This window comes from Perca fluviatilis, chromosome 10 (assembly GCF_010015445.1).
Source record: "Perca fluviatilis chromosome 10, GENO_Pfluv_1.0, whole genome shotgun sequence".
Lineage (NCBI taxonomy): Eukaryota > Metazoa > Chordata > Actinopteri > Perciformes > Percidae > Perca > Perca fluviatilis.
The window spans coordinates 39,332,657-39,350,255 of record NC_053121.1 but is presented as its reverse complement, the minus strand read 5'-3'; the positions used below and the strand labels follow the sequence as shown (position 1 = coordinate 39,350,255).

At 42.4% G+C, this 17,599-nt stretch overlaps 1 protein-coding gene across 1 annotated transcript in view; it reads left to right on the top strand.

Annotated features, from left to right (window-relative positions):
* The window catches only part of LOC120566854 (phospholipid-transporting ATPase ABCA1-like), a 101,758-nt gene that overhangs the window by 25,036 nt on the left and 59,123 nt on the right, over window positions 1-17,599 (top strand). The window contains 3 exon segments of the mRNA XM_039813516.1: window positions 4,495-4,616; window positions 8,121-8,324; window positions 10,095-10,173. Coding sequence (XP_039669450.1) covers window positions 4,495-4,616; window positions 8,121-8,324; window positions 10,095-10,173 — 405 coding nt within the window.

Below are 17,599 nucleotides of genomic sequence, written 5' to 3'. Positions count from 1 at the left end.
CCCACTTTCACCAAGTTTAGTTCATCAATCAGACATTTATCTCCACGCAGTCACACTTTTCATTTATGCTTTTTTCAGCATTTTTATCAGTTTTTTCAACATTTTTGTAAGTGTCTTTGTTTTTTTTCAACATTTTATCATTTTTTTCAGCATTTTTATCAGTTTTCTCAACATTTTTATCATTTTCTTTGCTTTTTTGAACATTTTTATCAGTTTTCTCAACATTTTTATCATTTTCTTTGCTTTTTTCAGCATTTTTATCAGTTTTTTTCAACATTTTTGTTAGTTTTTGACGCTTTTTCCTGGTTATTTAGTCACCTTTGACTCTTTTTATCTTCATCCGTTCTGAGTTCATAAACGAGCAAAAGAGTCTAAAGAAGTTTTGCATCAAAATATGATTGGATTAAACTTTATTGTCGTCGTGCAGAGTACAGAGACAACGAAATGCAGTCTGCATCCAACCAGAAGGGCAAAAAATCAGAAAAGTGTAATATGTGATATACAAGTATAGACAGGACAAGACATATATATATTATATATATTATAAGAGCTGAATAAATGGGACTATGTAATATGAACAACATGTACAGGTATGTGTAGTAGCAGTGACATTATACTATAGTAGTAAGAATAATATATAGATATATTCTGTGTATTAACAGTAACTATTAACAATTAATTTGAAGACGTTGTTGTGACTTTCTAAGAAGTTTTCGGATGTTTTTGAACACGTTTCAGGTTTAGTTTGAGGTGACTGTAACAGGAAGTAAAGTGTGTGTGAGGAGGTTTGTGATTGGAGCAGACGTCTCAGCTGGAAACTGGTCCTCATTTGACCAATCACATCACTCGGAGCGCTGACCCATCAGTACCTGGAGGTGTGTGGGTGTGTTTGTGTGTGTGTGTGTGTGTGTGTGTGTGTGTGTGTGTGTGTGTGTGTTGTGTATGTGTGTATTATTGTGTGTGTTGTTGGTATTATTGGTATTATTGTGTGTGATATTTTGTTGTGTGTTTGTGTGTGTGTGTTATTATTGTTGTATTGTGTATGTATGTGTCTCTATTGGTTTGTGTAGTTTGTGTGGTGGTTTGTGTGTGTTGTTTTGTGATGTGTGTGTCTCTGTTGTGTGTGTGTGTTGTGTGTTTTGTGTGTTTGTGTGTGTGTGTGTGTGTGTGTGTCTCTCTCTCTATTGTGTGTTTGTTTGTGTGTTGTGTGTGTCTGTGTGTTGTGTGGTGTGATGGTGTGTGTGTGTGTGTGTGTCTGTGTTGTCTTTGTGGTTGTTTGATGGTGTGTGATGTGGTATTGTGGTTTGTCGTGGTTGTGTGTGTGCTGTGGTTGTTTTGTGTGTGTGTGTTGTTTATGTGTGTGTGTGTGTGTGTGTGATGTGTGTTGTGTTGATGTGTTTTGTGTGTGTGATGTGTGTGTGTGATGATGTGGTGTTTGTGTGATTTGTGTTGTGTGTGTGTGTATGTGTGTATTGATATGTGTGTGTCTCTCTGTTGTGTGTGTGTGTGTGTGTGTGTGATATGTGTGTTGTGTCTTTGTTTGTGTGTGGCGTGTGTGTCTCTCTGGTCTGTGTGTTGTGGTGTGTTGTGTGTTGTGGTGTGTGTGGTGTGTTGTTGTTGTGTGTGTGTGTGTGTGTGTGTGTGTGTGATGTGTGTTTGTGTCTCTCTCTCTCTTTGTTGTGTCTGTGTGTGTGTGTGTTGTTGTTGTGTGTCTCTGTGTGTGTGTTTGTTGTTTATAGTGTTCTCTCTGTGTGTGTGTCTCTGTGTGTGTGTATTGTGTTGTGTGTGTGTGTGTGTGTGTGTGTGTGTGTGTGTCTCTCTGTGTGTGTGTGTGTGTGTGTGTGTGTGTGTGTGTGTGTGTGTGTGTGTCTCTCTGTGTGTGTTTTGTGTGTGGTGTGTGTGTGTGTGTGTCTCTGTGTGTGTGTGTGTGTTGTTTTGTGTGTTTGTGTGTGTCTCTCTGTGTGTGTGTGTGTGTGTGTGTGTGTGTGTGTGTCTCTCTGTCTGTGTCTGTGTGTCTCTGTGTCTGTGTGTGTGTGTGTGTGTGTGTGTGTGTGTGTGTGTGTGTGTGTGTGTGTGTGTGTATATATGTATGTGTGTGTGTGCGTGTGTGTGTGTTTGTGTATATGTGTGTGTGTCTCTGTGTGTGTGTGTCTCTCTCTGTGTGTGTGTGTGTGGTGTGTGTCTCTCTGTGTGTGTGTGTCTGTGTGTGTGTGTATATGTGTGTGTGTGTGTGTGTGTGTGTATATGTGTGTGTATCTCCCCTGTTACCATTCTAACTGTATTTAGTGTATTCAGTGATTGGTTAAACACTGTGTGGGAGTTAGTTTGTTTCCGTGACAGCCGCCTGTTTAAACCTGCAGAAGAAGAAAAGACTTTGTCCACACTCGACATTTAAATCTCCGGCGTGACGCTGAGTGGAAAGTTTCCCGTGCAGACGTGTGGCGGCGTGACGCTGAAGGCGTCTCCCCCCAGGATGGGTCTTTTCATGCCAGTAATTTGCATATTAATGTGATTTAATAGGTTGTGTAGTAGAACTGACATCATGAGGTGGTAACCTTCCACGCCGCCTGAAATCAGCTCCGTGATTCGCAGCACGCCCCCAGCGGGCGCCGTCCTACACCGCTGAAACCATCCCATAATAGAATCAGGAGTAGAAAGAAACATGGCGGAGAGACTGGCCCAAGACTCACAGAATCACTGACTTTGGTCAGTTTTTTATGCTTTTTTACCAACATTCTTGTCAGTTTTTCAACATTTTTGTCAGTTTTTTTATTTTTTTTTTTGTTTTTTATATTTTTTTTTGTTTTTTTTTTTTTTTTTTTTTTTTTTTCTTGTCAGTTTTAAAATTTTTACATTTTTGTCAGTTTTTCAACATTTTTGTCAGTTTTTCAACATTTTTGTCAGTTTTTTCTACATTTTTGTCAGTTTTTTCTACATTTTTGTCAGTTTTTTCTACATTTTTGTCAGTTTTTTCAACATTTTTGTCAGTTTTTCAACATTTTTGTCAGTTTTTCAACATTTTTGTCAGTTTTTTCAACATTTTTGTCAGTTTTTTCTACATTTTTGTCAGTTTTTTCAACATTTTTGTCAGTTTTTCAACATTTTTGTCTGTTTTTTCAACATTTTTGTCCTTTTTTTCAACATTTTTGTCAGTTTTTGACGCTTTTTCCTGATAATTTAGTCATTTTTGACTCTTTATCTTCATCCGTTCTGAGTTCATAAACAACCAGAAGAGTCTAAAGAAGCTTTGCATCAAAATATCTTCAGATTTAATCAGTTTCCTGATTCACATCTGAAGAAAGGCAGAAGGAAAAGTTGTTGTTCAAAGTAGATTAGATTCAACTTTAGATTAGATAAATCTTTATTCATCCCACAAAGGGGAAATTCACTTGTTACAGCAGCAGCCAACCAAACCGACAACAGGCAGACAATGTGCAAAAAGTATTGAATGAATGTAAAGTGGCATTATATAAAGAGTATTTTAAAGTGGCCAGAGTGCGAAAAATGTTAAGTAAGTAATTGACATGAAATTAGATTGAATAATATGTAATTAAATAGCAAAAGTAATTAACCGTGGTGGTACTTTTTTTATATATATATATATAGTGTTTATAATATGTGATTAATAAATTTCCACGTGGTCTTAACCTCAGCGTTGTATTCGGGGAGAGATATTAAGAACCCATCTATGAACCACATATATTATCATTCATTTATAGTTAAACCTCTGAGGGGAAACTTTAACACTGATTAGTATTCTTATTGTAGAATGTAGACTGACATTTTCAGGAAATTTGCCAAAAAGTCATAAAAAGTATTGGTTAAAATGCGTATGAACCTTCAATATTGAAATCACGATAATTTAACACGATTACTCGTTGACTTCTGGAAATATGTTGCAATTATAGAACTTAAACAGTGGAAAAAGTTAAATAAATCAACTGTTAAAAAACACATACAACTGTGAACTTTGCCTTAATACTTTTCCTATTGAAACTTAATTTTTTCAGTTTACTTGCAAAACGTAATGAGCTAAATAATAGTTTTTTCTTGATTATTCTGTTTTTGTGATCATTGGGAGCCAAAATCATAATCACGATTACCTTTCGATTGATTGCACAGCCCTAGTTTGAGTCCACTGTATATATATATATATATATATATATATATATATATATATATATATATATATATATATATATATTATATATAACATATGCTATTCTTCTTTAATAGCATATTATAACTTTATTTATCACAAAATATCACGACTCCTCCAAACCTCAGGCTAGCTAACGTCAGCTAGCGAGCTCAGGCTAGCTGACGTTAGCTAGCGAGCTCAGGCTAGCTGACGTTAGCTAGCGAGCTCAGGCTAGCTGACGTCAGCTAGCGAGCTCAGGCTAGCTGACATTAGCTAATCGATGCTACGCCCTAATTCCGTTGGGAAATCCTGAAAATGGAGGAAAAGACTTTAATCTACTTCCTGTTGTTCAGGGTTCAGGTTGAAGCACTTCCTGCGCGACGGCGAGAGTGTGACGGCGTTCCTGCTGAAGAACGCCTCGCTGTCCAATCACGACGCAGAGCTGGTCAGAGACGCAGAGGTCGACCTGGAGAAGGTCTGTCTGCCTGCCTGTCTGTCTGTCAGCACGCTGTCTGTCTGTCTGTCTGCCTGTCTGTCTGTCTGTACGCCGTCTCTGTCTGTCTGCCTGTCTGTCTGTCTTCCTGCACGCCGTCTCTGTCTGTCTGTCTGTCTGTCAGCACGCTGTCTGTCTGTCTGTCTGTCTGTCTGTCTGTCTGTCTGTACACCGTCTCTGTCTGTCTGTCAGCAAGCTGTCTGTCTGTCTTCCTGCACGCCGTCTCTGTCTGTCTGTCAGCACGCTGACTCTCTGTCTGTCTGTCCGTCTGTCTTCCTGCACGTCGTCTCTGTCTGTCTGTCTGTCTGTCTGTCTTCCTGCACGCCGTGTCTGTCTGTCTGCCTGTCAGCACGCTGTCTGTCTGTACGCCGTCTCTGTCTGTCTGTCAGCAAGCTGTCTGTCTGTCTGTCTGTCTGTCTGTCTGTCTGTCAGCACGCTGTCTGTCTCTCTGTCTGTCTGCACGCCATCTATCTTTCTGTCTGTCTCTGTCTGTCTGTCTGTCTGCCTGCCTGCCTGCCTGCCTGCCTGCCTGCCTGCCTGCCTGCCTGCCTGTCTGTCTGTCTGTCTGTCTGTCTGTCTGTCTGCCTGTCTGCCTGTCAGCATGCTGTCTGTCTCTCTGTCTGTCTGCATGCCATCTATCTTTCTGTCTGCACGCCGTCTTTCTGTCTGTCTCTGTCTGCCTGCCTGCCTGCCTGCCTGCCTGCCTGCCTGTCTGTCTGCACGCCGTCTGTCTGTCTGTCTGTCTGGTTGATGGTTTTTATCATATTTTACATAACTGTGTGTAATAAACTTTAGATTTCTGTCCTCTAGAGCTCTCTGGTTCTCAAACTATTTCAGTAATGTTCCTTCTGAATCATTCCTAACCCACGTAGCCCTGACCAGCACTGGTCCGTCCAGGTAGAAAGAGAAGTCTCTATGAAGAGGAAGAGAACAGCGCTGTCAGAGATAGATTTACTAAACTACAGCCTCGTAACGATGAGAACAGGACACACAAACTGTAAAAAAAGACAAAACCTTGGAAAATGATGGTAGAAAGAAAGAAGGAAGGAAGGAAGGCAAAAATAGGTCGAAAATAGTATCAAAAACTTCAAAAACAGTGACGTAATTTCTAAAGAAAAGTGAGAAACTTCAAAAGTAGAAGGAAGGAAGGAGAGATCAGGTCCAAAGGAGACACAGATGTCACATTTGGTGGATTAACTGAGGACACAGTTACTGTATCTGACCCTAATACTGTATCTGAAGTCTCTTTTATATAGACCTTAGTGGTCCCCTAATACTGTATCTGAAGTCTCTTTTATATAGACCTTAGTGGTCCCCTAATACTGTATCTGAAGTCTCTTTATATAGACCTTAGTGGTCCCCTAATACTGTATCTGAAGTCTCTTTTATATAGACTTTAGTGGTCCCCTAATACTGTATCTGAAGTCTCTTTTATATAGACCTTAGTGGTCCCCTAATACTGTATCTGAAGTCTCTTTTATATAGGCCTTAGTGGTCCCTAATACTGTATCTGAAGTCTCTTTTATATAGACCTTAGTGGTCCCCTAATACTGTATCTGAAGTCTATTTTATATAGACCTTAGTGGTCCCCTAATACTGTATCTGAAGTCTCTTTTATATAGACCTTAGTGGTCCCCTAATACTGTATCTGAAGTCTCTTTATATAGACCTTAGTGGTCCCCTAATACTGTATCTGAAGTCTCTTTTATATAGACCTTAGTGGTCCCCTAATACTGTATTTGAAGTCTCTTTTATATAGGCCTTAGTGGTCCCCTAATACTGTATCTGAAGTCTCTTTTATATAGACCTTAGTGGTCCCCTAATACTGTATCTGAAGTCTTTTTTATATAGACCTTAGTGGTCCCCTAATACTGTATCTGAAGTCTCTTTTATATAATACCTTAGTGGTCCCTAATACTGTATCTGAAGTCTCTTTTATATAGACCTTAGTGGTCCCCTAATACTGTATCTGAAGTCTCTTTTATATAGACCTTAGTGGTCCCCTAATACTGTATCTGAAGTCTCTTTTATATAGGCCTTAGTGGTCCCTAATACTGTATCTGAAGTCTCTTTTATATAGACCTTAGTGGTCCCCTAATACTGTATCTGAAGTCTATTTTATATAGACCTTAGTGGTCCCCTAATACTGTATCTGAAGTCTCTTTTATATAGACCTTAGTGGTCCCCTAATACTGTATCTGAAGTCTCTTTATATAGACCTTAGTGGTCCCCTAATACTGTATCTGAAGTCTCTTTTATATAGACCTTAGTGGTCCCCTAATACTGTATCTGAAGTCTCTTTTATATAGACCTTAGTGGTCCCCTAATACTGTATCTGAATTCTCTTTATATAGACCTTAGTGGTCCCCTAATACTGTATTTGAAGTCTCTTTTATATAGGCCTTAGTGTCCCCTAATACTGTATCTGAAGTCTCTTTTATATAGACCTTAGTGGTCCCCTAATACTGTATCTGAAGTCTCTTTTATATAGACCTTAGTGGTCCCCTAATACTGTATCTGAAGTCTCTTTTATATAGACCTTAGTGGTCCCCTAATACTATATCTGAAGTCTCTTTTATATAGACCTTAGTGGTCCCTAATACTGTATCTGAAGTCTCTTTTATCTATTCCTAATACTGTACTGAAGTCCTTTTATATAGACCTTAGTGATCCCCTAATACTGTATCTGAAGTCTCTTTTATATAGACCTTAGTGGTCCCTAATACTGTATCTGAAGTCTCTTTTATATAGACCTTAGTGGTCCCTAATACTGTATCTGAAGTCTCTTTTATATAGACCTTGAAGTGGTCCCTAATACTGTATCTGAAGTCTCTTTTATATAGACCCTTAGTGATCCCCTAATACTGTATCTGAAGTCTCTTTTATATAGACCTTAGTGGTCCCTAATACTGTATCTGAAGTCTCTTTTATATAGACCTTAGTGATCCCCTAATACTGTATCTGAAGTCTCTTTTATATAGACCTTAGTGGTCCCCTAATACTGTATCTGAAGTCTCTTTTATATAGACCTTAGTGGTCCCCTAATACTGTATCTGAAGTCTCTTTATATAGACCTTAGTGGTCCCCTAATACTGTATCTGAAGTCTCTTTATATAGACCTTAGTGGTCCTCTAATACTGTATCTGAAGTCTCTTATATATAGACCTTAGTGGTCCCCTAATACTATATCTGAAGTCTCTTTTATATAGACCTTAGTGGTCCCCTAATACTGTATCTGAAGTCTCTTTTATATAGACCTTAGTGGTCCCCTAATACTGTATCTGAAGTCTCTTTTATATAGACCTTAGTGGTCCCCTAATACTGTATCTGAACTCATATTAATGTTAAAAAACCTCATAAAGGGACCTTTTCATGTCATGGGACCTTTAACCCAAATATAAAACCCTGTAAGCGCTGTGACTGAGCCATGAGACGGGGCGATACTGGACGTGACCTTTGACCCCAGTCTCTCTCCGTCCCTCCCAGGTGCTCCTGAGGGGGTTCGGGGTCCACCTGAGGGACATGTGTCCCAGGAAGGGGGGCCAGCAGACCGTGCAGGACTTCGTGACGATCTCGGACCCCCGGCTGTCCCTGCAGGTACAGGAAGTGATCTGTCAGGCGCCGGCCAGCTGGCTGGACCACGCAGAGGAGGTCTTCCTCAGCAACCTGGACTTCCTGAAACCCATCAAGGTGGGTCTGTGTGTCTCTGAGTGTGTGTCTGTGTGTGTTTGTGTATGTGTGTGTTTGTGTATGTGTGTGTTTGTGTATGTGTGTGTATGTGTTTGTGTGTGTATGTGTTTGTGTGTGTGTCAGTGAGTGTGTGTGTTTGTGTGTGTTTGTGTATGTGTGTGTATGTGTTTGTGTGTGTGTCAGTGAGTGTGTGTGTTTGTGTGTGTTGTGGTGATTGGTATTATGTGTTAGTGGTTGGTATGTGATGATGTGTGTATGTGATGATGTTGTTGTGTGTGTATTGGTCTCTGTGTGAGTGATGTGTGTGGTGTTTTGATTGTGTCTGTGTGATGATGATGTTGTGATTATGGTGTGGTGGTGTGTGTGTGTGATGTGTTGTGTGTTATTGATGATGTGGTGTTTTGTTTATTGATGATGTGTTGTGTGTTATGATTGTGTCTGTTATTGATGTGGTGTGGTATTGGTTGTGCTGTGTGTGTGTGTTGTGTGTATCGTGATGATTTTGGTGGTGTGTGATGATTGTTTATTGATTGTTTGTCTCTGTGTGTGTGTGTGTGGGTATGTGTTTTATTGTGCTTTGTGTGAGTGTGTATTGTGTGTGTTGTGTGTGTGAGTGTATGTGTGAGATATTGTGTGTGTGTGTGTGTCTGAGTTTGTGTTGAGTGTGTGTGTTTTTGTTTTTGTTGTGGTGTGTTGTTGTTGTATTGAGTGTGTGTGTGTGTGTGTGATATTATTTGTGTGTGTGTGTGTGTGTGTTTGTGATGTGTGTTTGTGTGTGTGTGTGTGTGTGTGTGTGTGGTGGGTGGTGTGTGTGTGTGTGGTCTCTGTGTGTGTGGTATGTGTGTTTTTGTTGTGGGTGTGTATTATGTGTGTGGTGTGTGGGGGGGTGTGAGTGTGTGTGTGTATGTGTTTGTGTGTGTTTGTGTGTGTGTTGTGTGTTTGCGTGAGTGTGTGTGTGTGTGTCTCTGAGTGTTGTGTGTGTGTGTGTGTGTGTTGTGTCTCTGTGTGGTGTGTGTCTCTGTTGTGTGTGTCTCGGTGTGTGTTGTCTTCTGTCTCTCTGTGTGTGTGTGTGTGTATTGTTTGTCTTGTGTGTGTGTGTGTGTGTGTCTGTGTGTGTGTGTGTGTGTGTGTGTGTGTGTGTGTGTGTGTGTGTGTGTTTGTGTGTGTGTGTGTGTGTCTCTCTGTCCCTCTACAGTCTCAGATTTCGTAGCCCAGAGACGTGCTTGTTTCCAGAAAGCAGCGTTTCTTTTGTCTGCAGAAATCTACGAGCCGCTGACTGACGGTGTGAAACTGAGACTGTCCTCTGTGTCGTTTCTACGGCAACAGAGAGAAATCCTCCCAATCCTTCAGTCAGAGACGCGCAGAGACAGTCCTAAAGTTTATAGTTTCAGCAAAGTTAAAGAAGGAGGCTCTGACTGTCACCAACCAAACTCTGTGCAAATTTCAGAGTATTTAAGAGGGACATCTTGTACTTTTCAACATGTATCTGTCCCCAACCAGACAAGCAATTTGAATATATTTACATGGGACATCTTGTACTGTTTACTGCTCTACGTATACCTGACAGCAACCAAACTCTGTGCAAATTTCAGAGTATTTACATGGGACATCTTGTACTGTTTACTGCTCTACATATACCTGACAGCAACCAAACTCTGTGCAAATTTTAGCGTATTTAAGAAACCCCACAACATCTCTCGTTGTATTTATCCGTTGACTAAATCCTTTGAGCTGAAGCTGGAGTCTGAAATGTGTCTCCGTGTCTCTCAGAGGGACGTGACGTCCGACCCCGAGGCCGTCAAACTGGTTGCCAGGGCGACCAACAACCTCCTGGACAGCCTGGGTTCGCGCTGGGCGATTCAGAGAAACCCCAACAACAACTTCATCAGGTTTACAAAACTTGGGACACACTTAGGACACACTGGGTATTAACTGGTTACACACTGGGTATTAACTGGTTACACACTGGGTATTAACTGGTTACACACTGGGTATTAACTGGTTACACACTGGGTATTAACTGGTTACACACTGGGTATTAACCGAGGACACACTGGGTATTAACTGGGGACACACTGGGTATTAACTGGTTACACACTGGGTATTAACTGGTTACACACTGGGTATTAACTGGTTACACACTGGGTATTAACTGGTTACACACTGGGTATTAACTGGTTACACACTGGGTATTAACCGAGGACACACTGGGTATTAACTGGGGACACACTGGGTATTAACTGGGGACACACTGGGTATTAACTGGTTACACACTGGGTATTAACCGAGGGACACACTGGGTATTAACCGGGGACACACTGGGTATTAACTGGGGACACACTGGGTATTAACTGGGGACACACTGGGTATTAACTGGGGACACACTGGGTATTAACTGGTTACACACTGGGTATTAACTGGTTACACACTGGGTATTAACTGGGGACACACTGGGTATTAACTGGGGACATACTGGGGATTAACTGGGTATTAACTGGGGACATACTGGGTATTAACTTGGGACACACTGGGTATTAACTGGTTACACACTGGGTATTAACTGGTTACACACTGGGTATTAACTGGGGACACACTGGGTATTAACTGGTTACACACTGGGTATTAACTGGGGACACACTGGGTATTAACTGGGGACATACTGGGTATTAACTTGGAACATACTGGGGATTAACTGGGGACATACTGGGTATTAACTGGGAACATACTGGGGATTAACTGGGGACATACTGGGTATTAACTGGGAACATACTGGGGACATACTGGGTATTAACTGGGAACATACTGGGTATTAACTGGGGACATACTGGGTATTAACTGGGAACATACTGGGGATTAACTGGGGACATACTGGGTATTAACTGGGAACAAACTGGGGACATACTGGGTATTAACTGGGAACATACTGGGTATTAACTGGGGACATACTGGTTATTAACTGGGAACAAACTGGGTATTAACTGGGGACACACTGGGTATTAACTGGGAACACACTGGGTATTAACTGGGGATTAACTGTGGACGTACTGGGGATTAACTGGGTATTAACTGGGGACATACTGGGGATTAACTGGGTATTAACTGGGGACATACTGGGTATTAACTGGGGACATACTGGGGATTAACTGGGTATTAACTGGGGACATACTGGGTATTAACTGGGAACATACTGGGGATTAACTGGGAACATACTGGGGACATACTGGGTATTAACTGGGAACACACTGGGTACTAACTGGGGATTAACTGTGGACGTACTGGGGATTAACTGGGGACACACTGGGTATTAACTGGGGACACACTGGGGATACACTGGGTATTAACTGGGAACCTACTGGATATTAACTGGGGACATACTGGGTATTAACTGGGGACACACTGGGTATTAACTGGGAACACACTGGGTATTAACTGGAGACACACTGGGTATTAACTGGGAACACACTGGGTATTAACTGGGGACACACTGGGTATTAACTGGGGACACACTGGGTATTAACTGGGGACACACTGGGTATTAACTGGGGACACACTGGGTATTAACTGGGAACACACTGGGTATTAACTGGGGACACACTGGGTATTAACTGGGGACACACTGGGTATTAACTGGGAACACACTGGGTATTAACTGGGGACACACTGGGTATTAACTGGGGACACACTGGGTATTAACTTGGGACATACTGGGTATTAACTGGGGACACACTGGGTATTAACTGGGAACACACTGGGTATTAACTGGGAACACACTGGGTATTAACTGGGGACACACTGGGTATTAACTGGGGACACACTGGGTATTAACTGGGGACACACTGGGTATTAGCTGGGGACATACTGGGTATTAACTGGGGACATACTGGGTATTAACTGGGGACACACTGGGTATTAACTGGGAACACACTGGGTATTAACTGGGGACACACTGGGTATTAACTGGGAACATACTGGGTATTAACTGGGGACATACTGGGTATTAGCTGGGGACACACTGGGTATTAACTGGGGACACACTGGGTATTAACTGGGAACATACTGGGTATTAACTGGGAACATACTGGGTATTAACTGGGGACACACTGGGTATTAACTGGGACATGATTAACTGGGGAATAGGGTAGGGGACACACTGGGTATAACTGGGACATACTGGGTATAACTGGGACACACTGGGTATATTACTGGGAACAACTGGGAACTGGGGCGGTATAACTGGAAACATACTGGGTATTAACTGGGGACATACTGGGTATTAACTGGGACACACTGATTAACTGGAACATACTGGGTATTAACTGGGAACATACTGAAACTGCATTAACTGGGAACATACTGGGTATTAACTGGGAACACACTGGGTATTAACTGGGACACACTGGGTATTAACTGGGAACATACTGGGTATTAACTGGGAACACACTGGGTATTAACTGGGAACATACTGGGTATTAACTGGGAACATACTGGGTATTAACTGGGGACACACTGGGTATTAACTGGGAAAACACTGGGTATTAACTGGGGACATACTGGGTATTAGCTGGGGACACACTGGGTATTAACTGGGAACATACTGGGTATTAACTGGGGACACACTGGGTATTAACTGGGAACATACTGGGTATTAACTGGGACACACTGGGTATTAACTTGGGACACACTGGGTATTAACTGGGGACACACTGGGTATTAACTGGGGACACACTGGGTATTAACTGGGAAAACACTGGGTATTAACTGGGGACACACTGGGTATTAACTGGGGACATACTGGGGACAGTTGGTCACTGATACATGTGTTAAAACAACCAGATGGTGCAGTCAACAGATTCAGATAAAGATCTGTTTGTTAGAGAGTAAAGTTCAGTCAGCCTGACCCAGTTCGATTTGTTCACCCTCAGGACACACACACACACACACACACACACACACACACACACACACACACACACACACACACACACACACACACACACACACACACACACACACACACACACACACACACACACACACACACAGGGCTGAAGTGAGAACATGACTGCTGTGTGTAGTTTGGTTAAAGAAATGAGATCCCCTTTCCCTCAGATTAGTCGAGTCAGTTTCACTTCTGCTCAAGTCTCAGAGTCGACCTGCAGTAACCTCCCACTCTTCTTTAGTTACTTTAGTTACTCTAGTTACTCTGGTTACTTTAGTTACTTTACTTTAGTTACTCTAGTTACTCTGGTTACTCTAGTTACTCTGGTTACGCTAGTTACTCTAGTTACTCTGGTTACTCTGGTAACTATAGTTACTGTAGTTACTTTAGTTACTGTGGTTACTCTAGTTACTCTGCAGATTCCCACCCAACGTTATTCATTAACTGCCTTTAATGGAGTATTATCGGCCCGCCGATAGAACATGAGCTCCAGCTTTTATTGTGAAAGAGTTGTTGTGATTGGGAGCTTTTATTGTGAAAGAGTTGTGTTTGGGAGCTTTTATTGTGAAAGAGTTGTTGTGTTTGGAAGCTTGTACTTTTCCAGAATGCCTTTCTGTCTAAATGATGTTCTGACCTGCTGATGTCATCAGACAGAAACAGGAAGTGTCATCAGATAGAAACAGGAAGTGAGTGTCAGCTGTTTGTGGTGAGTAAGGGTTCATGTTGAGGACATTAAACTCTGTAAACACACGGAGCAGCTGACTCCTCTGGTTTCTATGGAGACGTTAAAATGATATTAAGCTAAATATAATCAATAAATGGTAGAAATAGTATTGTGTTTCTGTCTGTCTGTCTGTCTGTCTGTCTGTCTGTCTGTCTGTCTGTCTGTGTCTGTGTGTCTCCGTGCGTGTCAGGCTTGTGCAAAATTCTGAATTTCAGAATTGGCCTCCATTCAATTCATGAATTGGAATTTGAATTGAATTGACTCCGCCCCACAGGAAGTTGAATTTGAATGACAGGAAGTGGAATTCCACACAACAGAGAACGTGTTGAATCTCACATACATTCAGTGCTAGGAAGGTTACTTTAGAAACTGCTTACTCTTATAAGTTACCCATTATAAATGTGGTTTGGATTACTTCATCAATGCAAAGCAATTTACTTTTAATTTGATTAGTAACTAATTGAATTACACATTTTACTTCAGTAATACAACTAAATACAATTACATTAATTTTGTAATTTAATAACATAATTTCATTACACATAGCTAGTGACTCAACCCTGCATACATGTAGCATGAAGTAATGCCATAATATAATCACATTTGGCTGTAACTGAGTAGTGTAACACATTAATGTTACTGTTGTTGTGAGTTGAAGGTGTGTTTTAGCCCTTTATGAGCTCTATGCCAGGCTCTTGCTGTGTTGCGCTTCAGTAATGTAATAAGTTACTATCCAGAGAGAATAACAAGTAAGGTAATGCATCATGGGGGTAGGGTTAGGGTAAAAGTGAATAATGTGTATTACACGTTCTTGAGTAGTGACCCCAACACAGATGATATCCCATCAGACACCACCAAGATGGAGCACAGATCTGAAAGACCCACAAGAAATGGAGCTAATCCTGAGACCACACATGACCCCAAGGAGACCAGAAACACACAGCACGAACAGTAGTAGTGACCCCAGGAACACACGAGATCCCAGGACCACACAGCCAGGACACACATGAATGGACATCCACATGGAGGAAGAACACACACAAGGAACAGGACCCAGGACCAACCCCACAGGAACACAACAGATCCCAGACCAGGAAGGAATCACAGACCACACACAAGGAACAGACCAAGGAACACAGGACCAGGACCCAGCATGGAACACAGGACCAGGACCACAAAGGACCCAGACCACACATGGCCCAGACCACATGAACACAAGGACCAGAAGGAACACAGGACCAACATGGAATGAACAGGAAGAAATAAGGAACAGTAGTAGTGACCACACAAGGAATGATCCACACAAGGACCCAAGGAACGATCCCAGGACCAGGACCACATGGAACACACCCACACAGCTGGCATGAACAGGATCCCAGGACCACACCGGCACACACACAAACAGTGACCAGACCCAGCACCAGATCCCACAGACCACACACAGAACAGAGACCAAAATAAGGAACAGCACAGGACCCAGACCAAAGAAATAATATGAAAAGACCCAGGCACCAGGCACAAATAATGGTATGAACAGTGGCACATGAAATAATATGAACAGAGCCCAGGAAATATGGAAAGAATGGCCCAGGAAAATAAGGAATAAGAGCCCAGAAGAAAATAATGGAAGGAATGGAATGGAAATGAAGAAATAATGGAATAGTAGTAGGCACACGAAGAAAGGAATAGTAGTGGAATGAAGAAGGATGGTATGGAACAGTGAAGGAAATAATGGAAGGAAATAGTAGTGGAAGGAAAATATCTGGATGAAGGAATAGTAGAATGGTCTTAAAATTGAAGAAGGAAGGAATAGTGGAGACGAAAATGAAGAAATAATGGAATGAAGGAATACAGGAAAATATTCAATAAGGAATTCCAAGTGGAACAGAGCCCAGGAAATAATGGAACAGTAGACGGAAATGAAGAAGGAAGGAATAGTAATATCTGGCCAGTGGAAGGAATAGCCCAATGGAATAGGACGGAAAGACCAATGGGCACCAGCATCCAGCGACCGCGTGCGTAGTCATCAGTACGAAACGAGTCAGTAGCAATTCAGTATCCAAAGCACCGGTGGCAACTTCAAACAGTCAATCGGCATGAACAGCCGTAGCATCCAGTATCCAAAGCAACTGCGGTAACTGTGCACAGTCATCGGTACGAAATCGTGCCAGTAGCACCAGTATCCAGCGACCGTGGCACCAGTAGTCAATAGCATGAATCAGCCAGAAGTAACTAGCATCCAAAGCACCGTGTGCACCGTACCAGTCATCGGTACGAACAGCCAGTAGCAATTAGCATCCAGCACCAGGCGTAATCGTGCGCACAAGGTGGCCATCGGCGTAACGATTAGTAGCAACTAGTATCCAAAGCACCGTGCAAAATAGCCTAATGGCAGGAACGAGCAGTAGCACTAGTATCCAAAGCACCTGGGCACCGTACGAGTGATAGTATGAACGAGCTAGCACTAGTATCACACCGGTAGTGCAACATCATGTATGACAGCAGTAGCAATAGGCATCAGCAACACCCAACAGCATGGCATGCAGCTAGAAATCAAAGCAGTGCACCGGAACCACGTGACAGCATAGCACACCAAACACGGCACCGACCCCCCCCCCCCACCCGCACCGTCGATGAACAGAGTAGCACTAGTACCAAACAAAATGTACAGCAGTAGACAATCAAAAAAAAAAACAACAATAGTAAGCATCCAAAGCACGTGCAGTAAATGGCACAGAACAAGTAGTACCAAGCAAAAGAAAAGGGTGGGGGGCAATATGGTATGAACAGAAGATAGTATCAAAGCAAAGAGGCATGAACAGAGTAGTAACAAAACAAGGTGCACTGTGAGGTAGGTGCATGAACAGAGCAGTGCCCTTAGTATCCAGCACTGTGTGCACTGTTGGAAAACAGTCGATGGTATGAACAGCAGATAGCAATCCAGACCCAAAAGCAACAGGATGGCACAGCCTAGTAGCATGAACAGAGTAGCAATTAGATCAGAAGCACCAAATAGTAACATCTGGTTGTATGAACAGCAGTAGTACTAGAATTAGCACGGTGCAAAGCATTGTTTGTGCAACATACTGATGGTCATGAACAGCAGTAGCAACTAGCATCTAAAGCAATTGTGTGTGGCACTGCAACAGCCTATCAGCATGAACAGTCAGAAGTAACTAGTATCCAAAGCAACTGTGTGTAGCCAATAGGCATGAACAGCCAGGCAATTAGTGATCTCAGGACCAGGGGTGACCAGGGTAACAGTCATCGGCATGAACAGCCAGGCAATCCAGCATCCAGCACCAGGGTAAAACTCAGGCACAGGCCCAATCGTGGTAATGAACAAAGCAGTAGTAATTAGCATCCAAAGGCCCCAGGGTGGTGTAGCCGGTCAGGCAGGAAAATCGAAGGACCAAGCACTGAACGAGACTCCAGATCCAGGTGACTCCAGGGTGGACCAATGAAGTGACCAAGGAATCCCAAGGACCACAGCTGGAAGGAACAGCCAGGACCCAGGACCAACACACAGGACCAGGACACATGAACAGTGACCCACACAAGGAACATGACCCAGACCAGAAGGAAGGAATGGCCCCACACAGTATGAACAGG